This window comes from Bombus fervidus, chromosome 2, assembly GCF_041682495.2.
Source record: "Bombus fervidus isolate BK054 chromosome 2, iyBomFerv1, whole genome shotgun sequence".
NCBI lineage: Eukaryota > Metazoa > Arthropoda > Insecta > Hymenoptera > Apidae > Bombus > Bombus fervidus.
In genome coordinates this window covers 13,183,445-13,210,990 of record NC_091518.1, presented here as the reverse complement: position 1 = coordinate 13,210,990, position 27,546 = coordinate 13,183,445, and the positions used below count along the sequence as shown (strand labels likewise).

The 27,546-nt window shown below is 38.7% G+C and overlaps 3 protein-coding genes across 11 annotated transcripts in view; 2 read left to right on the top strand and 1 right to left on the bottom strand.

The window, feature by feature from the left end:
- The window catches only part of LOC139997976 (protein C10), a 28,106-nt gene extending 3,342 nt beyond the window's left edge, over positions 1 to 24,764 (bottom strand). For 2 of the 5 annotated variants that reach the window (XM_072022140.1, XM_072022141.1), the window contains exon 1: positions 24,538 to 24,729. In XM_072022140.1, coding sequence (XP_071878241.1) covers positions 24,538 to 24,622 — 85 coding nt within the window. In that variant the 5' untranslated portion in view covers positions 24,623 to 24,729. Of the gene's footprint in view, positions 1 to 975; positions 2,321 to 2,648; positions 2,689 to 12,687; positions 12,849 to 24,537 lie in introns of those variants that run through there. The other 3 variants (XM_074112199.1, XM_072022139.1, XM_072022142.1) reach the window with 3 other exon arrangements.
- LOC139997967 (uncharacterized) lies at positions 1,104 to 24,494 on the top strand. Of its 3 annotated transcripts, none has more exons than XM_072022123.2 (7): positions 1,104 to 1,240; positions 13,487 to 13,610; positions 18,455 to 18,565; positions 18,658 to 18,795; positions 19,015 to 19,112; positions 20,057 to 20,222; positions 22,824 to 24,494. In XM_072022123.2, exons 1-7 carry the CDS (start codon positions 1,115 to 1,117, stop codon positions 22,925 to 22,927), a joined length of 867 nt encoding a protein of 288 aa, XP_071878224.1. In that variant the 5' UTR covers positions 1,104 to 1,114; the 3' UTR covers positions 22,928 to 24,494. The 3 variants fall into 3 exon arrangements, with proteins under 3 accessions (XP_071878224.1, XP_071878226.1, XP_071878227.1); XM_072022125.2 differs by lacking the exon at positions 20,057 to 20,222 and adding an exon at positions 19,823 to 19,988; XM_072022126.2 differs by lacking the exon at positions 20,057 to 20,222.
- A 138-nt stretch (positions 24,765 to 24,902) lies between the features above and the next one.
- On the top strand, positions 24,903 to 27,002 carry LOC139997963 (glutaminyl-peptide cyclotransferase). 3 transcript variants are annotated; one of them, XM_072022112.1, is made up of 6 exons: positions 24,903 to 25,085; positions 25,246 to 25,389; positions 25,590 to 25,859; positions 25,948 to 26,109; positions 26,170 to 26,395; positions 26,468 to 27,002. In XM_072022112.1, exons 1-6 carry the CDS (start codon positions 24,990 to 24,992, stop codon positions 26,617 to 26,619), a joined length of 1,050 nt encoding a protein of 349 aa, XP_071878213.1. In that variant the 5' UTR covers positions 24,903 to 24,989; the 3' UTR covers positions 26,620 to 27,002. The 3 variants fall into 3 exon arrangements, with proteins under 3 accessions (XP_071878213.1, XP_071878214.1, XP_071878215.1); XM_072022113.1 differs by having other exon boundaries at positions 24,930 to 25,085; positions 25,223 to 25,389; XM_072022114.1 differs by having other exon boundaries at positions 24,940 to 25,085; positions 25,229 to 25,389.
- The last annotated feature ends 544 nt before the right edge of the window (positions 27,003 to 27,546 follow it).

Genomic DNA, 27,546 nt, shown 5'->3' with positions numbered 1-27,546 from the left:
TGACGTTTGCATCGACTTTATCTCACCGTGGTGAGATTGTTTAGTAAAGGAACAAGAAAGGAATGCTTTATGAAAGCAGACAGATAGCTACAGCGAAACTGTTCTCATTTTCTGGAATTCTTTCGACTCTCGTGCATTCGTAGCTGCAGCATTCATCGACCTCGCTGCTTGTTCAAATATCATATTTAATATAAACATACTTTATTATAAATATCAATTGTTAAGTGTCACAATAAACTCAATGTCGACACCTTTAATTAGTCACTAATTTCGTCTAATATTCGACAGAATATTTTATGATGTTAATCATTTGGTAGCATCATAGAGCACAAAGAAATTGGTGTTTGCAGGCATCGAAATCTCCATGAAAACTCCGAAAGAGAAACACGTTCCTCTTGGTCGATGCAATAAAACTAGAAAACGCGTTGAATCGTTAGAATGTGCTTGACGATAGAAAAATTTACTTGCAGGTATCCACCCACTGCTGTTTTATTATCCCGAAAAGGTAGCGGAAGACAAGTCCTTTGAGTCCGAAGAAAGACGGTTCGAAGGCGAAGCGAAGATATCGTGGAAGAACGCTGCGCGTTGAGCACCGCTGAAGGTAAAACACAGGTAATATACCTGCCTGCGGCTACATCCATCCCCACCCGGTCCGGTTCTCTCTCCTTGGTCGGCTCTCAGCTTTTCTCCAAGCTGAGTCGAGCCGTTAGTGTCGTTGTCGTAGGAGAGAATGGTAGTAATGTGTATCGCGGAGTATCGTGCAACCTGAAGGACGTCGTCATCGTTGATCGCCGAGTACCGAGATCCTCTTCTTCTTCCTCGTTTCCTCTTCGTGTATTCTATCAGGCATTCCTTACTATCGAATTCGGCCATCGAATCAAAAGCTATCTCACCTCCTGGACCAATTCGTTCTGAACGGTTCGTGACCTGTTTCGTGATTCACTTTTTCACGGATGCTCGACAGTCTCGAGGACGACGACGATTACCTGTTGCTCAGTATTTTAGCTCGCTGTGGTGCCGTGTGAGGTGAACGTAAGACTAACCAGAGTGGAATCTAGCAGGAAAATCGACGGAAAATAGAGAAGAAAAAGAAGAAGAAGAAGAGGATACCAAGATGCCCTGTTCCGCGGTGACGCTGTCCCTCGCGACCATAACCGGTATCATTGCCACTGGTCTTCTGGCGATCGCCTTTTCTACGGATAACTGGCTCTACACCGAGGTCAAACGTGCCCAAATTCAGGTTCGAATTCGTTCTTTCCAAGTATTTTTTCTATGACGCAGTCGCGAGTTCTTTTATGAACAAAAAATTTAGGATGCCACGTTGTGCTCATTTCTATCTTACACGTTCCATGGATAACCCTGTTTCTTCCCTGTAACCGAATATCGTAATCGGACATCATTTGTAGTTGATACATTTTCGTTCCCCCTTTTTCCTTTTACTAACAGTAATTTATGCGAAAATGTTCGTTGCTTGATCCATTCTGACGTGACTGTTTCGATATCTCGCTCTTTCGCAGATGATTTTTGCGGTCCCGTATGTAGGATACGATCCTCGAACGGCGAACGTGAGAACAGCGTTACATTCTGGGAATGCTTCACGATATTTTCATAGCAGAAATACTGGTTTCCTTGTATCGTTGATTGTATCATCCCGGATGCAGTCAACATTGCTCGTGGCGAATTTTCATGAATTCCAACGTGGAACGTCCTCCTGGAAAATCATTGATGACACCTTATACTCTCGAATTTTTAACATCGGAAGGGATGTTAGAAATGCACTGCTGATTCTCAGTAATAAAGAAACATAGTTCTTGAAACGCGATCTAATTTATAATGCGTTACATAGAAGAATTACGGTAAACGTGTTTGAAAGTTCGTTCATTGCATGGTTAGTGTTCCGTTGTTCGCATATTTTGTAATTCCTCCGGTTCCTCAAAAAAAAGAAAAAACACAGATTGCCGTTTCCGACTCGATGAAATTTTATAAACGTTTAATTCCTCTTCTGAAATATTTGACAAACTTGTTCACGATGGTAATATTATGACCACGAAAATACGAAGAAATAATTTCGTTGCTCGTGAAGCAAGACCGGAAGTGGAATCTCCTCGGTTTCCGTCGTCCTTGTCACAGGTGAATGTTCGGGTGGAAGGTCAAGTTCATCCTGGAGGGCGTTGAGTGGTTGTCGAGTGGAAGAAATTCTCACGAAGCTTTCGTGAAATATTCCACGGGAAGCCGTATTACATTTATAGCGAACGATACCGTTCTTCCATGCAACTCGCTTCGACGTGAACTCCATTAAAGTCACGATCCCCTCAAGATCCTGGAAAGTGTTACTTTTTATATGTATTTCCAGTTCAACAGTCGGTTAACGAACGGTTCGAGGATGAATAATACGAGGAATTCTGTTTCCTCTTTCTTTAGCTTCAATCATCTACGCGCCAAGTAACTAAGAGATTTCAAGAATCGTTCTCTTCATTTGTCACGTTACATGTTAACGTCCAAGCAAACGATTCTACGATTGCTTAACTTTCAATCTTCCGCGACATATAACGATTTCAGTGTCACGGAATTCCAACTGGCGGTATTAAGTGTTAATAGAAGATACGTCAAAGGAACATCGTTTCGCATCGCGTGTTGTATATACTTACTACAGTAGTGGCAGTAAGTATCCGTGCATGCACCCCTATTCTGTGATGAAACGTTTATTATCATGTTCTACATTTCATTGTCATGGTATAGAATTTTCGTTGCAAAATGAATGTACTACCATATGCTACGAAATTGAATATACTCGAACCTAATTAGTTCGTATGTAAATGCTATACTAAGTACAATGGCGTATAAATAGTTTTTGTAGCCACCGTATACTCAAATTGACTATGATAAATCTCTGTAAATGATAAACTCTACGATAAACTTTGTAAAATCTAAAACGTACCAACCGCGTTCATCATAAACAGAAACGCTCTTTAGCGTAACCTTCTAGCAGAAACCAGTTATTAAACCAGAATTGTTCCCATAGTGTTAGAACAGTCTTGTTTAGAATGGAAAAATTATGAGGTTTTCATGTCACGGTTGGATCGATTGCGATCGCTCGAGCAATTCGATTTCGGCCACTCGTGTTTCTAGTTCGCAGCGTGTTTCGAACGATCGACATTCCGGACCGCGCCCATTTTCAGCGCTTGTCGTCGTTGGCTCGACAAGTTTTGCGTTTAGCCGTATCGGAAAGCACGCAGCGGAGCGGCGCAATCGTATGCACTCTCCTTTATGGGAATCGGCCGCGGATCGTGCCGAGACACGGGCATTTTTCTCTTAAACGTACACCGCGATTTCGTTCACGCGCAGCTTTCTTTCGACACTTTATTTGGTAGCTAGCGTTCAAAGAAAAAAGGAACCAGTCGACTCTGTAAATTTTCTTGAGAAGCTTTCTTGCTGATTCAGCGACCAACGAGAGTTACTCAGTGGATGATGTGTTATTAATGGTAAATTCTTCCGAGAAATGCCACGAGACCGAGTCTTGTTAGAGTTTGAACTCCACTGGCGCTGCCACCATAAAAATGTTCAGAGCGACAGCATATTAAAGGGAAAAATGTTAACCAGTACGATTGATGGAAGAAGGTCAGTGTCTTCGATAGGATTAGAACTTTCTTAAAGTTTGATATATCTATCCTTTGTTTACTTGTTGGAATTGGAGTAAGATTGACTCGTTGGAACATAGAGAGTTGGCTTCGTGCCAACTTCCTTTCATCGGTTTGCATTAATTATAGACTTCAATACTGAACAGAGACTGGTCGATCAAAAGAAAAAAGAAATCGAGCCAGTCGCGAATCGTTGCTTTATAAGAATCAGTTTACCGAGCCGTGAAGAAGAGACTCACGGTCAAAAGACATCAATCGACACAAATATCCTCGTAATTTAGCACAGAGAGACAGAGGAAACGCATACTCATTCTTGGACAACGTCCAAGAAGAAAAACTTGTCGCGATTTATCATTATGACACAAGGGATTTCTCAAATAGTCCATTCATTCGCAATCCCGCTGTTCTTAATTCAGACTTCGTACTCACGGCGTTGCGATTCATAATTTCATCTAATCTACGATTTTATTTGCCATTTCCTCGCGACATTTGTCAATGATCAAGATATACCTATTCGCAGAGAAACAATGTTAGATCTCCAAAAAGATATGCAACGCATTGAATGTTATCCATATTTTTCGAAAATGTATGTTAATGTTAGAACTATTAACAAGACAACAAGGAAATAAAGCGTAATTCATTGCCAGAAAAGATGACAAATATTTCAAGAAAACACTGGCGAAGTGTCGCAAATGGCAGAATGTTTAATAATTCATTTTAACTAAGTCTTTCGTAACTTTCGCTAAGTGCCCCGTTGTAGTCAATCGTCTTGATCATTCTGCTAATTCTGGTACTAAATTCGTTCCGTAATTTAATCGCAAGTCGGTTCTAGGCGAACGATCATCGGGGTATCATTGCAGTTTCCTCGCGGAGCGGTCGATCGTGGTCGATAGAGAGGCGGCATGACGTACCAAGCTCTGTTATTTTTGCTAGCGTTTTGAGCGCGTTTACCTTGGCTATCGCAGTCGATGAGCACGCATTAGAATAAAAATGTTGGTTTGTTCCCCCGTCACCGTCCACCAGGCAGATCAGTATATACAGTTATGCTATTTGTACCATCTCCCCCTGAACGGTGCAAATGATTACGGCCTTCCGATCGTGCAACGTCGACTGCCATTAATTTCCAACATCGGCAAATTACGCTGCCATGCGCCATGGAGAGCCTCTTTTCTCGAGAACTTATTTGGCCGAGGAATCCCGTCGACCTTTGTGCTCGTTTCCCTTTCGCGATGTTCCATGCTTTTCGCCTCTCTCAGTCGGCAGATCTTTGGTCGAGATCAATTTAGCGTGGCTTCAGACAGTCATCTTCTAGCGTTAACACGAGAAAGATGTAGAGACTTCTGATCTGCCTTTGGCATCGTGGAATAAGAAGATTAATCGATGTTGCGCTGACTGTAAGAAAGTGAATATCGATGGATATGATTATATTCTCTAACCTGTTGAATTGCCACTCGAATTGCCAATTTGTCCCAGATATGTTTTTAAATGACGTACAGTATCATTTGCTAAAAATAATTTTTACGGGATTTCCTTAATGAAGACTGGCTCGTAATGAGCATGAGCAATTATTGCAAACATGAAGTAACCGAGTTCGAAGGCCAATATCTGGTAATATCTTGTTTCCTCTTCGTATTGGTTTCTACTTGTTTTAACAGGAAACCAGCTGGCAATGCACGTGTTGCACACAAAGCAGAGCTTACTCGCAAACTGTTTTCGTTTCTGGGATCAGACAAAGCCGACTACGAACGTGACTTTGTATCGGTTGATTCACATTGAACCACGTGCTATAATAAAATTTAATCACACCTTCCAAACGGCACGAACTAAACAAGTCAATGTCGCAACTTTTATGCCGAGCTATTGTTCGAATTGTACGAGCCGTTTAACGCAAGAAGCGGCGTAAATAAAAATGTTGATTACTGGAAATGGTTATACTGGGATAAAGTACAAATTCTGCGAGAGATCGAGTTGACGATTCTCGCTTATTCCGAGATCTATCTACCGAGAAAATAACGAAGATATACTCACACCACTTTTCCACGAAACGGGATGAAGGTTACGCTTTCGAGATGTGTTGTTAAAGGCAAAAAATTGATTTACGCCACTTCTACATTAAACGGCTCGTATAATGAAGCACAGTGCGAGAAAAAAATTGATAAAATAATACAGAAGCAGGTTTTCTTATAAATAAAATAAGGTCAATTTGAAGGAAATATTCAAGATTCTAAGATATCAGAATTGCCGGGAAGCACGAACGAAGTCACGCATTGTAACCGGATGAAACAAAAGAATCGCACAGAATTCGCACGTCTACATTTAAAAACCTTGAATCCTGAGAATAAACCTTGCTTTTCGATGGTCCAGTGCTCGTCTACATTCATGTGCTTGTCACGCTCCAGAGCGTCGAATAATGTTTGAAGCTTCTGCGACCAAGTCGTGATCGTAGCGTGACTGGACCGCTAGGGTAACTCCAACTTGATCGATCAAGATGCTAGTCCTTGCACCGGTTTATAGAACTCAATTTCTTTTCTTCCTAGTTTTTCTTCTTTCTTTCCTTTTTTTTTTTTTTTTTTTCAAGAAGTTGCCCGAACCGTTTATCAGAGAACATCGATTCGCGATTGGTTCATCGTCGCTTTTGTTCCTCGTTACTTAATAGCTTAAGTATCATTAATCGATACATGAAACAGGAATTGCCATGATACGTGTTGATATATGTACAATTCGCTGTAACACAAATTTCGCTGTTACGAAACTATAAGACCTCGGGAAAAAACGTGTTGTTCGATTCTTATGTCATCAGCGCAATGTTTCAATTGCGCGATGAAGATCGCTGTTGAAATTTGTTATTGAAGATATTCCGATCGATGTTAATCAAAGTCATTTTTCTTAAATCGAATATCAAAAATCAAACGATCAGATGGACAATTCAAAGACCGCAAGCCGCACCTGTACGTCTGCATTTTGAAATTAACAGCGGCTATTGAATAATAATCAACTGAGCATTGCAAGGATACCAGAGCTATTGCGGGAACGATCGGAATGTCGTTTTCAACAATAAACCTTTACCTCTCTACGACGTACTTTCGTTGTTGCGCAAACTGCCTGTCTCTGCCGGCTGTAGGGGATAAGACACAGTTTATTAGCCGGTAGTCTCTCGAACGATCTCTGCGTCCATTCATCACCTATTTCTCGTCAGGAAATAATCTGGTGCGTGGGCCAATGTTCGCAAAGTCAATGCATCATTGTTCGAAGGTGGTAAGCCGCGATTCCGGTCTACGAACGGCATAACGTGAGAACCCGGGCAACGTTACGTTACCGTCGAGCTTCATTGGGTAATCGAAAATCGCGAGCAGCAACAAGAGTTTCATAATCGTTCGCTGAATTCACATTTTATGGCGAATGCTTACGCCGGGAAATCCCTGCTTCATTCTTAACGACAACGATCGATATTTCGATGATTCACGTATTCATCGCTTTTTTAATGTCCGAAAACGAATCGAACGATCAAGCAACGTACATACCAGTGGCATTAGAAGGCGATGTCGAATGGTAGAGATCATAGAAACGTTGAGAAATATTTTCGCAGGCAAATTACACGGTTGGTGTAGCTAGGCTTTCGCAAATTCAACGACAAAGTCGACTGTCAATGTCTATCGCCCTCAGGGGTAATAATGATCGTACTCGCCGAATCGAGAAATAGGCTAATGACAGGAGGATCCCTCAGCGTTGCGCAAGTATGATTGCGACTCGCATAATTCGTACGAGCGCATGTGTTTATTACGTCGATGAGCGACCGGTGGAACTGCGGTCGCAAGGTATAATTGCGGTTCCATTGAAGAAATCGTGACATAATCGGAACATCGATTCAGGGCATGAGTTACAAAGGAACAGGTAGTAAGAACGACACGTCCTTGCCTTCGAACGTATACGACGCATTATATTACAATGCAAAGTCGATTCTTCGACCTTCTTCTTCCTTCCTCGCCATATTTCCCTCCTCGCCATAATCCCTCGAAATAAATTCGTCAGGAACGCCTCGCGGAACATTAACGATTTAGAATCATTTAGTTATTGTTAGGAAAAGTAATCGGCACTAAGAGCGAGCTGCATGAAATTAGAAGCTGCAAGAGATTACAAGAAGAAATTAAATTTTCTAGGAAAATTAGGAAATTAGACACGTTTCCGACCGCGTGATTCTCCAATGCGCATAACAGGTGATTACACGAGTGGAATGCTAGAAACAGCTGAGAAATTACATCCCTCGCGTTCCCCTGCTGGGTGCACGGAATTATATTCCCTGAAATAACGGAACCCTTCGTTTTATGTCTCGAATAGTTGGCTGGATGAATTGCTCGAAGCACGAGGGAAACGAATTACGTAAACTTGAAGTAACCGAGAAATATAAACGAAAAATCCATCGTGAACTAGCGTTCCCTGTAAAATTACGTTTTCTATTCTTTTCTTCGAAGGCACTTAATTTTTATTTTTAGTAAATTTAGTTTTTACAACGATAAATTTTCGATCGTCTGGATCGAAATGTATCAAATTCTTGGGATGTCTATAGGTGGATAAAATGTAACGTAGCTGGAATAAAGAGACGAAGATGTCGTTCGACAGTAGAAAATTAATGTTATCAAAGCGAAGTGAATTTATTGGTGTATCGGTGGATACTCGATGGCTGGTTCACCGCGCAACAGTGTTGAAAAATCGAAATGAAAGTTGCTCCATTTGCAAAATCGAAATGTTATTGAAGAACGAGTTTTCACAGTGAGCAGAGCCGCGATGTTCTTTTTTTTTTTTCTAATCCAGGCCGCGATAAGGGGCATTTAATTAATGCGTCGAACCCGCAAGGACATTGAACTCGCAATATCCCCTTTTTGCCTTGGACATGTATATCTTGCGTTACTGGTTGCTGAAAAAGGAGAAGCAAACGCGATTTTTTACCGAGATAGATTTGCTTGCAATAACAACGAATAATTTATACTTTGACGAGGAGAACGTTTTTCCATAACAAACGTTTTTTTATTGTAATATTTCCTCTTCCGGTCAGAAGGTGATAAAATCTAGAACATTTTTTCTAGCAACTTTTGCAACTTTTAACGTTGATTCTAGAAAGGTGTCTCTGAGACAAAAAATAAAATATTGATCGTACCACCGTGAAAGTTTCTGCATGGTAATAGGATTGGTTAACAAGACGTCGCATAAATGAACCATGTAACAAGCTAATAATGCACTCGATATAATCGTACAATTACCATATATCATTCGCGTTTTTTATCAATCTAGACGGAACAAAGAGAACCTGGTACATTTTCTCCTGTCGCTAGAAACAGGACATTTTCCGATTTATGTCAAGATCGTATCTAGGGTAATTTTTTTCAAAAAATCCCCGCCAACTATTATCATCCCACGCGTTGACGTGCAGAGGTTACGCGTTGTCGCCCACACGGGCATACTTCGCACTTTATCATTCGCAAGGTTGCCGTAACGTTGGCGAATGTGGCGCATACTTGTCCCTTTAACTGTGATACCGGTGCATAAGTTAGCTCACGATTCTACGGTTGAATTAAACACGTTGCATTTCCGCTTGTCGACGTGTTATACAATTGAAAACCGCTGCATCGAACCGAATAAGCGTAGTTCAATTTTTATTACTCAACGATATCTCAATTTTTCGTCTATTTATGAAATCTTGTATTCCTAAGTTTTCACCTATTTGTTCCGTCAGGTTTTCACCAGGAAATTTTTTTAAAGAAGTATACTTTCGATACGAGTGAATAAAGAGAATTGACGCAACGTAGAAGATTGGCCAAGAGATTCACGCAGTACCCTAGACCCCGGTCTTTGCTTCGTTTCCTACGCACAACAGCTAATTACCTGAGACAACGCAACGTCAAATCCCCATGATCAATCATGCTTGCGAATCCTCTCTCTACCTGAACGATCTCTATTGTCGCGAGGCATCCTCGACTCGTTGAACCTCCCAAAATAAAAGAAAAGTAAAATCCCGACTAATTAACGCACTTTCATCGCGATATTAAGTTTCTCCGCGAAAAAGACAGTTTAATTGCCGCGGGATAGTTGAATCACGTTCAAACCAAGGCTTGGACGGTTTGCGATCGCGACAATTGGCTCGTGGCGAGCCGAAGATTCTCGTCTAACTCTAGTGTCTAACGATCCCCATTGAGCGGCGCGCGTCGGGTTTGCGTTTTCCTTTCTATGTCAAAGAAATCGCCGAGGCTCGACGATGTTCCCGCGCTCGAGGCGAACAGCGCGGCGCGGCGGTGGCGAAACAACGATGTGAAAGCAGATTGGAACGACCTGGACAAGCCTCGATGGGCCTCTACGACTCTTTCTTTTCTTTTTCACGCACGTGACAAACGATTAAGGACCGTGAGTCCGTTATACGTGCCGTTGATTCACGTGTACCTTGCAGGCGCTCGCGATACCTTCGTTCTTCCTCTCTTACCACCGACTATCGGTTGAAACTCGTGCGTGTTCACCTGTTGTCTAATTATCACGGCAAGTCGAATCGTTCAAAGTCGTTTTCGACGCCGACGATTCTTGGATTCTTGAGAAAGCGGATACTATATTACACTAAAATCTATCGTAGCGTCTATGAAGAACCGTTTATCTTCAGAAACTATCGACCCTATCCATGACTGACTTTCTTTTTCTTCCAGTATTTCTCTAGTATCGTAGTAATAGGATGATTTGTAAAACAGTAAACCAAGTTTGATAATCTCGTATCTGCAGTTTGCGATAGACACGGGAAAGTAAATGCAGTAGTACCAAGTTTACGTGAGGATCTAATGCAATCTATTTAGTAGCGAGCATAAAAGTGGGCAGAAAAAGAAAGGAAGTCGCGTGATTCATCGTCGGGAAACAGGCTGTGCGATTTTGCTATTTTTACAAGCATTATTTCCATATCATTACAATACACCATGCATTTCCAATCGATCATTCATAATCAGATTTATGAGAATCGGTTCACGAAGACAACCGAATGTAAGAAGAATGAAAAAGTTGCGAAATTAAAGCAATATATCGTCAGCAATGCTTATCGCGTCGATCGTGCACTCTCATAGAAAAATGTTGCATGAGGCGTGGATGTTCCTCAAGGTTAAGAAGATTTCGCAACTTGTGAGTATTTGGAATCCGATTACCGCGCCTTATGTTCAAACGTGAACGTGGGATGTGAAATTTCTCAAGTTTCCTCTAGAAACACAGGCTCCCTCGCAGCTTCTGTGGAAACGATTACAGTAGTTGATAGTCTCGATAGTCATGATCTCGCGTAATCACGTTGGAACACGAACGGGAAGCGTCATTTTCAGAGGAAACCCGTTTCTGAATTACGCTCACGAGGAAGTACATACGCTTTGAAATAAGCCAATGGGGGAAAAAAGCAGGAATGTTGTTCCTTCCTGCGTTTGCACATGTCCGAGGAAAAGTCTGATGGAGTTAAACTACACCAATATTCCTTCACATGATAATTATAGGCTAACAGAATGCACGAATCTACTTGTAATGGTATTCTTAGCTTAAGGTTGCATTTTGATGGGTCTCGATACAAATTAAACGACAGAGAAATAAAAGCGATGGTGAAATTAAGAAATTAACGATCGACCAATCAAAAGTTTGAGACGATATATATATATATATATTATTTGGATAATCAACGTTCTACAATGTTTTTAATAGCTATATTAGTATACCTGATGAAACCTTGAGGAAAAAAGGTCTTGATGTCCGTGAAATGGTGAAAACATGTTGATGGTAGTTTGCCAGGAAATTAGGATTACTCGAGACACGCATGAGAATCACGCGTAGCGAGCCATCATTATATCGCGGAATAAGTACACGGATCTTAAACGCTTTATGAAAACAAGCGTTTTCTGGTTTCGTGCGATTCACACCGCTCGAAAGATTTCCCGCGCGACCCCGCATGCCTTATTACACTTTCTACGTGATGCTGTATCAGAAAATTGCCAGCGTACTTTCTAAAATGGGCCAGATAGAGATGTCCTGGAAATTACCGTGACGTGGCCCCTATCGATCTCCTTGCAAGGAATTTGTGTAAAACAAGAGTGATTTAAATCCTTTTTATGGCTGAGGACGTTGCAATGGTCGACCGTAATTTCTCGTGTGTCGAAGTTTCGATGGATTCTATCATAGTGTTTGATTCTACAATGATAATTATATGATTCTTTAATTGTTATGTTACGTGAACGCGATATTATCGTTATTTTTTTGCACACACAAGTGTAGAAATTACCGGGGCGCTCGTACTAGTGGGTCTTTAAAAAGGTCTTTAAAAAATGTAGCACACTCGTAGCAATGTGGGTACTAGTTATTCACGGTAGATTTAAGTAGCGTCGTTGTCCTGGTTCCGCTACATCCAGTAATCTTCCAAATAACAATCGCGAATAATTAGCACGTTGCTTAAAGATCGATGGATAAAACGAATAATCAAAGTTCGTTGTATAATGATAACTCTGGCACGAAAAAACATACTTAATATCATAGAAGAAATATACAATTTGCCTGCGATGCTCATTTTCCTAAACTCTCCGTCACGTATTTCACTCTCTCCTCGACTCTTCCCCAAACACGTTCTCTTAATTAGATTTAAAAGAAACTGGAAGCTAAATTTACTTGTACTCTACCTAATTATAACCACTGAACCGTCAAGCAACCAGGAATAAAAGTACCGTTCTTTTTCTCACACAATTTGAACAATATGTACGCGAATATACGAAGGCAAATGGAAACGGTGGTAAGAAAGGAAAACTAGAAACTCGTTTCCATGTTGAGGAATAGCTGTAAAAGGATTCTCATACTTGGTCGACGATGCAGAAGAACGGTTCTGCACCGGGCTGTCATAAGATCTAAAATTACATTTAATTTCGAGGGCGGTATGCATGGCGCGCATCCTCGATCGCAAGAAAGTCCGGAACTCGAGCCGACATGGTTGAGTAAACGCGCTCTCTAAGCCTCCTTCTAGGATAACGCACGGCTTCGTTTCTTCAGGAAGTGAACGAATAGATACCTGTGCCTGTCGTTGGAACTGAAAATTTGTAACACGCCTGTGATTTCTTTTCCTTCCGCAATTTCCTCCACGGGACCCGGTTCAACCTCACCTGGTACACGTAACTTCCGATGAAAAATCATTCCACGCGATAGTCTGCGTGACTCTCGGGCTATGAGTACCTGGATCAGGCAATTTTCTAAAGCTTAAGTTTCCGTTTCCGAAACGCGTACCAACGCGATTGTAACTAAAATTTCTTGAAACGAAAGGTCTCGCTCTTTGAATCGACTACGTTTTTAGTAATTCCAGGTAATTTTCTAATTAGATAATGTTCCACTTCCGATCATCGGTTTACTTAGGCACCAGTCAATGAATAGGTCGTCTGCCAGCGATAAATTCCTTTCAGGTTGTGAAACGGTGGTTTCACGAGAATCGACCGAGGACGTTTCATGAATAATTTCTGGTAATTTATTCGACCGGACTTTTTCCAATTGTATCGAAAGACGTTGGCCTCTTCGAATTCACGGGGAATCGCGATTCTTGCTTTCTTACTTTCTAGCGATCATAACATTTCCATAAAGCGACTACAGCCACGTCTAATCTGCATTCGGAAACCAACGACCGTTCACTTTCCGTTGCAACAATGTTTCCTTGTTCCCTCGCTATCGTTTTCACCGGCTGCCCGATCATTTTCGTCGATTACACTCATTTACGATTCGTTTGTTCGGTGTGATTAACTAATAGAATGACGCGTGTGTGAATACAAAGGGAAGGAATCGTTGGATAGCGTGAATCATTCGGACAAATTGTTTTGTTGCAGCAATATGCAGCCAAGCATGCCGAGCAGAGCCACTTGGTGGTGAAAATGAATACAAAGTACTATTACTACACGAGGACGCAGGGTCTCTTCAGGATATGCTATCCCAAAGAAAGGCCACCGACTGGTAAGCGTAATTGTAATCGCATTTTCTCGAATATATCGCTATCAAAATGTGTGCAAACGCGTTATCTAAGCGATAGTTTGGCCGGTTGTACCTTGGCACGTACATAGTTTCAAGTGAAAGCCTCGTATCTATTGCAACATCTGCATCTATCGCGACTCAAGATCAATTTGTTAAAGAATCATCAAAACTAATGTGAAATATTTGTGAAACATACTATACGCGAATTTCATTGCCACTACACCTACAAACGTTTCACGTTGATGAAAGTATCGGTACAATTTGTCTTTCATTGGAATTTCGCTTTCAGAAATTGGCTATTGTTTAGCAAGGTCTCGTATCTCTTGAATACATTGTAATAGTAACAACAAATTCCGCGAATAAGGAAATATTCGCGAATTTTGGGAAAATCTAGCGCGACCAAAGCTCGAAAGTGACTTTTCACTCTCGCGAGTTCTGGTTCGGCCTTTCGGAGACTTTCTATGTTACGATACCGTAATGTCGCAGGTTATCCGATCCCACGTAATAGGTTAAGAGTTTATAATCTGCCGATTCGGTTGCACGCAGTTCTAGGAGAAAGGAAACGGCTCTCGTGAAATTGCCGATGTGTACGTGATGGTCCAAAGACGTCCCTTTCGAGCTTCTACGAGGTCGCTTGGTCAATATTGACTCGACTGGTTTCTATCCTGTCTGTTTCTATCGCGTGGAGAATGCGTTTCACGGAAATACCATCGATACTGTACGTAGTTTTCAGTCAGATACACAATAAGAAGTTGATTAGTCAAATTCTGTAAAAATATGCGAGACTTTGTTCTTTCGCTTTTTGCATATCAATGAATGGAAAGTAGGGTAACCGCATTAGGTTTTTGCGAATGACAGGAATTTTTATATTGCAAAGTAATCATGGGTAATCTAATTCTTTTACGAGTATCTAACTGAGTCAAAACATGATATTAGGATCTAGTTCGGACCCAACGATCGTTAGACCATGAAAATTTTAGATTATTTCATTCACGAGATTGTTTGCTTCGTGTGAACTTCTTCTGTACGTACTTCTGTGAACGTACTTCTAAATGTCTTTCTATGGCGAAACCAACGCATCTTCGTGATCGTTAAAATTAGATCCATAACTGGACTGTTGCGGCCATAATTTCATACCCAGCATTTATTTTCGCTAGATTCTTTTACATATTGATTCGTTCGTTGTAATAAATTATTTAGAAATATCAATCTGCAGTCTCATTAGTAAATGATTTTACTAAAATTTTCGTGATTAAGATGTTAATAGTTTCGTATCTACTATATCGTGTTTAGAAAACGTATATTTAAAAATGGTTGGCAAAATAAAGTAAAGCGTTAGTTAGTTCGAACTGGTGTGAAATTGTTCAGCTCAGTGTGAAATGAAAATTTCACATGGAGAACAGTTTCACAGTCGCCTGGTAAATAGCAAATGCAAATGCAAATGCAAATGATCAAAATCTGTCGTGAAAGATATCTGCTTAATTTCACATGATACATAATATCCGTGAATTACTACACTACCTTTTCTTCCTTTCAACTTTCTATGGTAATGATGCGTGTTAAAATCGAATCTACCTGCATTCAATAAGGTACTACGTATCGATAGTAAATATGTCTCATCTTCGGTTATAACACAGAAGGGTAACAATATACAGGTGGAAATTTATGAACCACGTTTTATTCACCTAATTAGGAAGCAACACTTGGAAAATAAATTTTCTAAAATTTCAAATTCACATTGAACAATTTTCTTTCCATTCGGCGTGAAATTCTCGTACAATGGCCAATCGCACGAGTTCGACAAATGGAAAGTTCGTTTGCATAATAAAAGAAGCCAGGTCCGTGAAAGGGAGCCAAGAGCAGCAGCTTCGTAACAAAGAGCAGCATTTTCCAGTCTCCACAGCGCATGCAATTAGGATTATCGTTGTTCATATGCAAACAGCAAACGCGAAAAGGGCGAAGTTTTTCTCTGCGATTTTTACAATGAGAGGAGTTTCGTGACGATTACAGCAGCCTTCGCGATTAACAGTAGCAGCATAGATCGATTGATACTCAAGATCCTATGTAGCTTCGATAGAGGAAACATACACAAAAATTCATGGTGATTTAAGAGCATTGAGACAATGACAAACAGGATTATGCGAGCCACGTAACATCTTATGACTAAATTAACCTGCCGCACCTGGAACTTGCCACCGGCTTACACTTTGCTATTCATAGTTGTGCACTCATATCTATCATAATCAAACTCGGAGATCTTAAATTATACGAGTGACGTACGTTCGAAATTTCATATCCCGTACTTTCTACTTAATTCGTTTCTTTGTGTTTACCCCCCTGAAGAACCTCCAATAGAGTAGAGTAACAAAGATAAAAGGAACAAAATAACGGAAAGCAAAAATATTAAAACGGTAATAGGACTAGGTGGAACGCTGTCTGATTCGCATGAGTGCCGATAAGCGAATGCCGGAATTTTATATTCTCCCATATTATACGCACGCCTTAAGCTGCTGGCTCTATAAATGACGATAGGAAATTAAGCATTTTAATTCAGAAATCTCAAATAAAGAAAGAAAGACAGCATTCTAGGCCTTGTTGATGAGATAACCGAAAAAGGTATCGAGAAAAATATATAAATCAGATTGCTATAGTAAAGGAACGTAAGGTAGCGTTATAATACAGCATTGTAACTAGCTGCTGTTAATTCGCGTCGCCTATCAACACTTAGCACGTCCACTCATTCCTCCGGTTGAAGCCTGAATATTTTATGAGATCATTATTCGAGAAAGGTTCGCATTTTCTCACGATGAGAAATGCAGGCATTTTCTAAACTTTGCCGCGGTGTAACGGAATAATTCCAGTTTGTCCGGAAGTCTCGAGTTTCATGGAGAACCTGTATCCGTCGGAGGAAGAGCATCGCGGCTGTGGAGAATCAAAGGACTTTCGGTAGAGCTACCATACAAACTGCTATTTTTGCTCGTTGTTCAAGGCGATATCGAGTTTTATTATAACCGCGAACGCGCCGAGAAACGAAACGCCAGTGAATAGAAAGTACTGAGAAATTCTCGAGGAATGAGAACAACGATGGATGTTGTTCTCGTCGTTTGAGCGGAAAACAATTCAAACGATCGATACATCACGTGTACTGTCTTATACCGTTCTTCGACCGCACGTCCCTTATCGGTTCAGATGTTCCGTTTGTTTCCGGCGTTCCATTTCCGGTCTCGTATTTGATTCACTTAGCGTACGTGATCATTGTAAGTGCGTAGACCTCGGCGAACAAGAAAAAAGCATTCATTGGAAGAAGTAATTATAATGAAAATGTGTCAGAAATACGTGTTTAATGCCGTAAAAAGATATTTATCGATATTTCCACAGACAGGAATCGTCCTACAAAATGGGGGTCAGGTGCATACGTGGCGACCATCGTCGATACACGCGTGAAAAGTTTGAAGAAGCCGGTCATCGTCCGGTTTCGGTCAAGATTTTTCTTTTATTTGAATATTTTCTGTCTTGTTCGAGGTGACAAATCGTAGTAAGAACGGACAGAAGAAGGGGGACAGAATGGATGCTACGACGATCGAATATTTCTGAATGACGAGCTGCTATATTAACGCGTATACAGTTAACCAAGAGTCAACGATCTTGGCATGGCGCCTCGTTTAGACGAAACTAGATTCGAAGAAGGTCGAGGAAACGGTCGTCACCAGCTGAATTTCAAATATTTCAAACGGTATGCACGTTTGCGCGATGCATCCCTTACGCCTCTTAATTGAGCCCTCGAATTACGCGTTCACATTATTTCTACAGTTCTATCTTCTAATTTTCTCTTTTTTTTTTTTTTTTTTTTGAGAATGACCTTTTGAAAAAGAAAGTCTAAGAAATCTGTGCATAATTTTTCAACGTAATTAAATTCGAAAGAATAGAAAATTTCATAGATTTCTACACACCTTCTATATAAGAAAGAAGGAAGAGCATGTAAAGAATCGAAAAGATCGGTGATTCGCAATTAATGTCATTACACTTTTCTTTGACGTTCCTAGAAGAGACAGGAAACCGTGAAAGCATCACGATACGAGCGCGACTCTTTCTTTTCACTGCGTGAAATGCCTTTCGAAAGTAGTATTTCGTAGATTTGGAATGACCAAAGAGTACCGTTGCCCATGAAAGACAAGATAGAGGTATACTCGAGCCAACCAACTTGAGCATGTGTGTATACACATGCCATGTACATACATTCTTTACAGCCGGTGATAGCGCATTGCATTCTGGGTCACGTGCTTTTCGATACGCGTGTACACGATATGCCAGGGCTGTAACAAAAAAACTCGACACCTTCTAGTTCAAGAATTCCTACGATCGATTCGAATTGATTCGAACAAGCATTCGAATCACCTATTGAGTTACATAGTTGCTCCAAGTAATTAAAAATCACTTTGTTTCTTACAACAGCAACTTCTATTCGCTGTTACCTTCTAAATAACCGATTATTAACACGTGAATATAATATAATCTCGTTTCATGATGTTTCAACTAGAGATAAATTTCAGTTTGAAAGGTAATAGTTTGCTAACTGGTATTCATATTAGGAGTAGAAGAATTCGGATCCTGTTCATTTTGCAACTAGCCATTAGACACGTGCGTAATTAGAACGTCTCCGAGGCAGATTTCCATGGCCGTCGAATTAATCGGCAACAACCGTGAAACTTCCTTAAACAGGCTGCATCGTTTTTTCGCAATTTCCCGCGGATTTCGTAAATTTATCCTGCACGTGTCAATTAAACGTCGGATTAACATGGTTTCTCTGTCGTGGTTAATTGTTGCAGTTCAAACCTACTTAAGTCCTGTGGAGACACACTGTATGAACATCAATTACTTCATCCCTGACGAAGAAAACCTAACAAGGGGCTTCTCGGACGATGCAATGACTCGACTTCGTACGTACAACGAATTAAATAAAATATCGATACGGTTTCAACGACATTACCTTAAATTTACATTTTCATCGCTGTACTTTATTGGTTTTCAGACATGGGCAGATCTGTGATAGCTCTGTTTATAGTGGGATTCGTCGCAATCTTTACGGCATTCTGGACGGGAGTGGTAGGCTGTTGGAAGAGGTCACCAGGAAATATCACAGCCACCGCAATCTTGATGTTGCTAGCATGTTAGTGGCTTCGTAAATTCAATGCATATTCTAACCGTTCACTCTATGATTAATGACAGACCTACGTGTAGATATTTTTCAATTAATGAAATGTCACAATATTTTCCAATCGTTAAATTATCGTTAAGTTAAATCAAAAGTCTTAAGAAAGACGATTGCTAGCATTATATTTAAAGAATAGTATTATGTATATTAAATGGTAACTGTTTGACGACACAGGCCTATTAAGTGCTAGCGCCATGGGGCTCTGGCACGGAGTGGAATATTATGAGAAAGAGAAAATCGTCGGAGAAGAGTACTATCAACAATGGAGTAACGTAAGTAATGTTTTTGCTACCCATGAGTATATACTTTCGTATAGTCCGACACTGGTTAACACGACAGCTATCGCGCGTGTACACCTGTCCAAAGTTTGTTAACATCTATTGACATTTTCACTCGGTACCAACTATCATTTTTCAAGCTATCGTCTATGAAAATTAATTATATAATTGCTCGTGAATTTCCGGAGTCGGTCTCGTGTCCATTAATGTGTGCATCAAGATACGATAAACACTCGCTACCGCAATGGACTTGTGTAATATAGAAAGTACCTTGTTGCTTTCAATATTTACCAAACGAAAATATTTCTATCTTCGCTTCGACGAGATTTAAACAATCCTGATGCAATTTTGCGGTTAAAAACAATCTCTACGATTTACATATTATTCTATTTTCAGCAATTATATCATACAAGTAAGCTGAACCAATTCATATCCAACTTTACCGAATTACAAAAGCAAATACAAGCCAACCAGCTGATAAATAGATCGATGAAAGGATTCGATAAAAATATCCACAAGAACAACTAATTATTGGTTCAGCTTGCTGATTGCAAATAAAAAAATTCCTTACAGCCATACTTGACTATTTGAAGCATCGACCAAAACGGCCAGAGGGCACCAAGGATCAGAAAGAGTGACACCAGAAAAAGGAGAAGGGTTTTCGAAGAAGGAACACGACTGTTTACAAAACAATTTGCCCGCAGGTTTTAAGGGACAACGCAGTGCAGTGGTACGGCTGGTCGTTTTACCTTGCCTGGCTGGGAGTGGCCACGTGTTTAGGCACGATGACGCTATTCCTCATAGCGGCATCCTGCCTCCGGCGGGAGCATGCCCGCGAGCAGGCACAGAACGTTCAATACATCATGCCAGGTGACACGAAAACGCTGAAACGACCGTACTAACTTCCCCCATCTTTTTTTTCTGGAATGCGGTTCTAGGTCCTGAAGGACAACTCACTAATCTCGTACGACTGGTCGTACGTGGTCGCTTGGGTCGGCGTCGGTTGGTCGTTGGTCAGCGCGATCTTGTTTAGCGCCGCGGCGATTTGCTTGAGGGGCGAGAGAATGCGCGAGGAGGCGATGAACATGCAGTACCTCATGCCTGGTACATATTTAACACCTTTTGCTTTTGCCACGAATACGACGAGCTCGCGCGGACTCCTGTTAAGGTCGAGGAACCCTTGCGTGATTCGCGGCTGCTTCGCACATGTGGTGATTCGGTTGGAAAATTATTTTTTCTTTGAAACGTTTACTAAAGGAAGCCGAAGAATTAATTAATGGAATAGCTTTTTAGCTCGAACATGATGCGAGTTTTAGATTGGAAAAAATGTAAATCGACTACAAAGTGGGAGTGGAAATATGTGACGTGACTATGACAATCACGTTGACTTGCAGTTTTCTTTTCGTATCACGTTCTTTCTTTCTTTTTTTTTTCTTTTTTCTTTTTTTGTTGTAATCGAATGTGGTGACAGATGTCTTGAAATATTTATAGTTACAAGAAAGGAGTCTGCGCGTGCATCGTGTACCACTAACTTTGATTCATGATTACTGGGTTGACCCCGAAAATGACGTTGCTTGGTTTGAAAGTAACGACAGTCGTTCTACTAACTCGAATCGATTCAGATACTAGAAGTTTAACGGAAAAAATAGTTGATGTAGAAGCAATAAATCATGATTTTACGTAAAGTAGAAATCGCCAGACCATGATGTAAGGGAATTATGGCGCTCGAACGCAACAGAACAAAACTAGAGACTGCCGTGTTAAATTAATTATCTATTACGTGTACGAACAGATACTAAAATTTGATGTGTTGTACGAAGAAGAGTTATTTCTCAACATGTACTTGAATAACAAAAAATCGATATATCGTAAACGGAATACTTATATTTAGTTTGGTCGCGATATAAATTAGCAGAGACATTTACGGTTGCTATGACCGACACTTCTTCAATTTTGTCGATAAAACTATAAATAACATACTACGTGGTATCAAAATCATCAGAGAGTGGAACAAAGTTAATTGGAATGAAACGTGAAAATCTCGTTAGAAAAACAAGACTGCATCAAACTTTCAAATATGTCTAAATGTTTAATTATCAATTGCTTCTATATCAACAAATACAACAATATATTTTCAACTTTAAGATGATTACAATAAAATGGCCATAAATCCCACCTTGGAACGTATCACGGAGAAATAAGAATGAGAAAATGATTGCAAGTACAAACATAATGTATAAATGTCAAGTGATTATAGATTTAACAAATGGATCCCTAACTAATCATACTCAGGAAATCAAAGTACTGACAGAGAATGAGACAAATCGTTGCCCGCTTATTTAACATTTTAATCAGATAAAATGACCCCTGTACGAAAATGATATGTTGTACATAAAATACAGATCGACACAAGGTAAAGTTGCTGATTAAAATATAACCCCGTTTATCGTGGATACCATCAATCGTTAAGCATTCGTGCATTGAGGGAACGAGAATACTCGATATTCGTCTTCGTGAAACTCTTACTCGTTCGGCTCACGGTCTGTTTCCACCGCGGATTAAAGCAATTTTGTCATGCTCTGATCCTGAAGAAAACTTTCTAGACGAAACGATCTCCATCGATCACCGATTTAAGCGATACTTTGTGTTTCATTCTTCGAACCGTTTCAAGTTTTCTTTTCACTATAAAAAACAATATCACTGAGAGTCATTGCTTAGACGCTATTCATAAACTGCATATTAAAAAGACATTTCGTTGAACCGGTCGTTGATCCTAGTTCTGTTTGCGACCAGGGTATTTGCGTTAATCTTGTAATTTTCTTGATGAAAATCCTAAAAACCGGAAGAACACGTAAAGCTACGAGCTATCCACAAGTGTGTTTTAAGTAGCCCCTTGGAAAGCGACACACTTGCCTAATTTTACGCTCGATCCTCTGACGCCTGCTGCTGTGCGATGATTTCCGCGTTCGCGTATTCATCGGTGTGCACAGTCACCTCAGAATGTAATTTAATTCACGTCCACCATCGCGAAAACAAATAATCAAAAGTACGCTTCGTCTCACGAAACAGAATCAACGTCATTTCTCGATCGATCGTCTCGAACATCCACGAAATAGAAGCCGTATCTATTTTATCTCATCGTATTGTCAAGTCGAATAATCGATAATAATATTCGTATCAGAAGAAGTTATTAGCGAAACGGGATTGTAATTATCGAGCGAGTTTAAAGTACAAATTCGTCTGTTAAGGAATCGAGTTCTTAAATCAATCGGAAATGGCATCGTCCAGCCCCCTTTTACCCTCTCATAATAAACGAAAACTGCCAATATAATACCGATTGACACATTCAAGCGTGGTTCTTAGCACGTTGCTATCTTTCTCTGTTAAGCGATTCAAAGCTTTCGTTAACAGTGTCTTTTGCATGCAATCAGGAAAGATTACGTTTTATTCGCGTCTATAACTTCATATGCATCAGAAGGATCAATTAAAATTGAAGGATCTTGAAACGATCTTAACACTTCCATCTATCGATAGCCCAAAACTGATCCTAAAATGAGACACCTTGTATATTTATCTCTTTAAATTCTAGATTTGCGATTTTCAATGACGATATATTATTCTTGACGGAAGAATGATTATCTGCAGCTAAGAACCACCTCCTGTACGAGAAACGAAACTAATATTTTATTTTTTTCATGGTTTTAGTATATCCTCAGAAGCAACAGTACGCTTATGCAGGCTACCCAGCACCGGCAGCATATCCAGGACCTTACTATCATGGATCGCAGTATGGACCGTACAATTACTGAAGAAATTTCGTGTCATCTCTATCAACAGGGGAAAGAAAGAGTCTACAGCGCGGAGCGTGAAACGTGCTCGTAGTGAACAAAATGTAACCTGGCAAGCGATGATTCCCAAAGGGAATGATAAAAAAAAAAAAAAAAAGAAAAACGAAACGAACGAGACAAAAAACGAAGACTCCGAGAGGTCGATCGTAAATCCCAAACCGAGCCTGCGCGAGGAGAAAAATAAAAAGCAAAGAAGGACGACCTTGGGTCCCGCCCTAGGTATAATTTATCATTTGTTTTAAACGATACGTTACGGACGTTCTGGTGCACACCTGCGGGTCCCACGATCTCCGATCTCCGTTTTCTCTTTCGGCAGGTGTCCGTTTGGAACATGATCGCTCGCACGGGAATCAGTTTGACTCGCGAGAGAGACAGTTGCTCAAAAACAATCCGCGTACTTACTTAGAACTGGGATGACCCTATATACAATAATACTTCTTTTTTCTTTCTCAAATCTAATATTCTTTACTGCATTACTCTTCGTACGTGTTGATCGTGCTAGGACAATAATAATAATAATGGTAATAGTAACAATAATGAGAAGAAATATGAGCGTGGGAGAGACATACGTAACATAAGTGTTGGTCATTGATTACACGTTTGATTGGCTACATGATCTTTCTCAGGTGAATGAGGAGCATATCGTTCAACATTTATATCGCAATATCGTGACGTCGAATTTCTAAAAGTACCGTACGACTGATGAGGTTAACCGTCAATCCTTATAGTGCCTTACTTTCAATTACCTTTCATTCTTACTGTAAACCGACAGTATGGAACATTATCATCACCGACAGTATCGTCGAACGCTTCGTTACCTTTGTTCCAGTTCAGGCGAGAAATTTATTAATTATAGGAAGGATATTCGACGATATATAGCTAAGTGAAGCCGAAACTACACTGTTCCTTTAAAGTGAAACAGTGTAAACTCGGCTTTAGAGTTAGCAAATTGAGTGGAGGGGCGAATACGTCAAACAAATATTGTGCAAAATCTTTGTTTATTTATGTCCGATCAAGTTTGTCGGCGAAAGAAAAATTCGACAACATGGTGCGAGAGAAATATCCGTTAGTCAAATCGATATAAATGGCAGAAAGCGTAAAATGGGTGCATCGTATCATTCATAGATATCACATTTCATAATAATGATTTGCCTCATCACTCACTAGACTTTTTAATTTGTAGATTCCCTCTTTTTTATAACGACATATAAGATTTCTTGTTGCGGTATCGTTACGTAAGGTATTAAGAAGTAAAAAATATTTCAATTACTTTATACATGCATATTTTTTTGAGTAAATAAATTAAATCAGATTTATTCCAATTATTACTTCTTTCAATTGTTACAATTATACTATAAAAGCTAGACGAATGTGGAAAGAAATTGAATTATGTAAGTATACATAACTGTTTGTTTATGTACATTCAAAATCGGATATTTTATTGTACTCAGAAACAAATATTATTAAAAATCCTAACCCTTTATGTACTATAAAAGGTGCAACGTATCATTAAAAGTTATTTAATATATTTGATACGTTATAAACATATATGAATAATTTTTTTTACTTACCCATGAAATTCCAGCTTAACTTTTCTGTTCCTTTTTTTATTAAAAACGAGACGTTATCCACAGAATCAAACCGGTTTGAAAACATTGTATCTTCAAGGCATGTATATTTTAAAAGTTCAAACTGTAAAACTAAAACCGTAGACAAATTTTACCACAAGTCTAATTTACTGCAATACACAAAGTACGAAAAAAAAAATTCAATAGATAACGTTCAGTTCAACATTTATGACGTTTTACATCCTGCATTTATAAAAATTCGAAAAATACAGAAAGAGATTTAGCCAATATGTATATATATGCATTCTACTTGACACAGTTAACCAATAGCAATCGAGATATCCATTAGTCACGTGTGACGTGAACTTTGTTTCAAAATGGCGACGCGAATTTAATTGCCACAATGGCTGCTTTGCGGCATTCAGTACAGTGGAAGTTTGCTATAGAGTACGACGATGATATACCTTGGTGTGTGTTTTTTTTTAATTTCCGTGGGTGTTTTAATCACCGATTCAAATATTATAACACAAACAGGTTTTCGAAATGAAAAGGTATATAATACACAGAACCTGAATATTTTTAACACTCGTTCATTTTTATCAAATACTTTCACTTTACCTTTTGCGTATTCATTGGCAAAAATCATTTTTCGTAACACACGTCATTGATTATCGTTAACATACATCAGTTACAGTCATGAAATGATTCCAGTACTATCACACGCCAAGTAGCCTATCAAGAAATCAAATAATCACATTGTCAGATCTGTCAAATGTCGATCATATGAACGAAGTTTTAGATAACATATGCGTTGTGAGAATCGTTGGAACACCTGAGCATACGAGAGTAAAAAATGTAAGTTGAAATAGTATTAGTAACACAGGTTTGTAAAAACAAAGTTACTAATTATAATATTAAGAAATAATTGAATGAATGGAGCAAGAGAATGAAGCAGCATGAATAAGAAGTATATATATACATAAATAGTATATATGATGCAATTTTTAATAGGAAATTACTCTTATTGATAACAGGATGTATTTTCCTTCTTATAGTACATCAAGAAATCAATGAATGATCTTAATTGGACTGTTCAATCTGACAGCTTTGAAGATCAGACCCCAACTTTTGGATCTTTACAGTTTGAAAATATAGTTGCAAAATTAAATCCCAATGCAAAGAGGTATTTGGCATTAGCTTGCCATTATGACTCAAAGTATACTAGAGAAAGGAACTTTGAAGGTGCTACAGACAGTGCAGTACCATGTGCTCAAATGATTAACTTAGCTAAAGTTATGAAGGATTATTTAAAGTCTATAAAAGATGTAAGTATACATTGGATGTAAGTATACATTGGATATAAGTACACATAATTTTTATTTGACTTTTTAAGATCTTTTTTGTGTTTTTCAGAATGATATTAGTTTAATGTTTATATTTTTTGATGGTGAAGAGGCTTTTAAAGAGTGGGGCCCAAAAGATTCTATTTATGGTGCAAGGCATTTAGCTGATGTTTGGCACAACAATCATATTAATTATACCCAAGGAGAAAATGTTTCTGAATTAGATAAAATTGTGAGTATTAGTAAATACATACATATTTATATAAATACTCATTGCTTATTTTTCTTGTAGGATTTACTGGTTTTGTTAGATTTAATAGGAGCACCGGATCCAACATTTTACAATTACTTTAGTAACACAGAGAAATGGTATTCTTTATTAATGAGGGCTGAAAGTAAATTAGCTTCCTTAAAGAAGTTTGAATCTTATTCTTATGGACAACCTACACAAACATACTTTCAACCATATTCTGTGGAAGCATATATAGAGGATGATCATATTCCCTTCTTACGTCGAGGTAAATAATTTTTACTTGTACATATATACATGTTATATATTGCAGATAATTTCTATAATATATGTATTTCAGATACTCCTATTCTTCATCTAATACCATATCCTTTCCCAAAGGTTTGGCATAAACAAAGTGATAATCGGAATAACATTGATTTAAAAACAACAGAAAATATCAATAAAATTCTAAGAGTTTTTGTAGCTTCATATTTACACATTAATATGTAACGAATTGAAAAATATTTATATCGCTAAAGAAAATTTTATTTTTATTATGACGATATTAAATAACGTTATATAAATATAATATAAAATGTTAATTAACATATACGAAAATAACAATATTTTATAATAAATTTTAAACAGGAACAAATGAATAAAATTGTTTTAGAGTTAGTTTTCATAGATTTAATAATTTGTACTATAAATGAATTTTGTATTATATGCGACTTTTGTAAGATAAATTATTCTTAACGAATCAATGTAATTTGATGGTACTTAATGCGTCTACTTATGTACAAAACGTATATGTTACGTATACACGTGTAAATTATGGAACAGAAAGAAAAATATAAATCATTTTACCTTAAATAAAATATGTTTAAATGGAATGATAAGTGAAATGATTTTAATACGAATGCAAGTACGACATAGATAGAATTACAATTGCAAATGTCATTTTAAATGTGAGTGCGATAAAATGGAAACACAAATACATACATATACATATATATTCAGATATATATATATATACACCGAGGAAATGTTTCTACACGTGACTTCCGGATACATGTTAGGAATAAGAATTCAAACATGTCACTGCTAAAGTAAAACTTTATTCTCAATCGTTTCTGAAACTTTTAATGGTACGAATGGTACTGCATGATTTGTTAAAATTTGTATGATTTGTAATATATCTTTAAATATTATCATTTCGCATTAACATATATGAAAACATTAATTCATTTTTCCTTGAAAAATGTAACCGATTCTAAGATTTAGATTTACTTTTTTTGTTTTATAATTATCTGCGTAATGAATATCAAATTATAAGTTACCTTGTTAAATACTACATTATTGTAGTTAAAATTTTGAGGAGTAGATTAGCATTGTAAAACATTTTCACGAGTGTAACGGTCAACAATTGAATAAAGT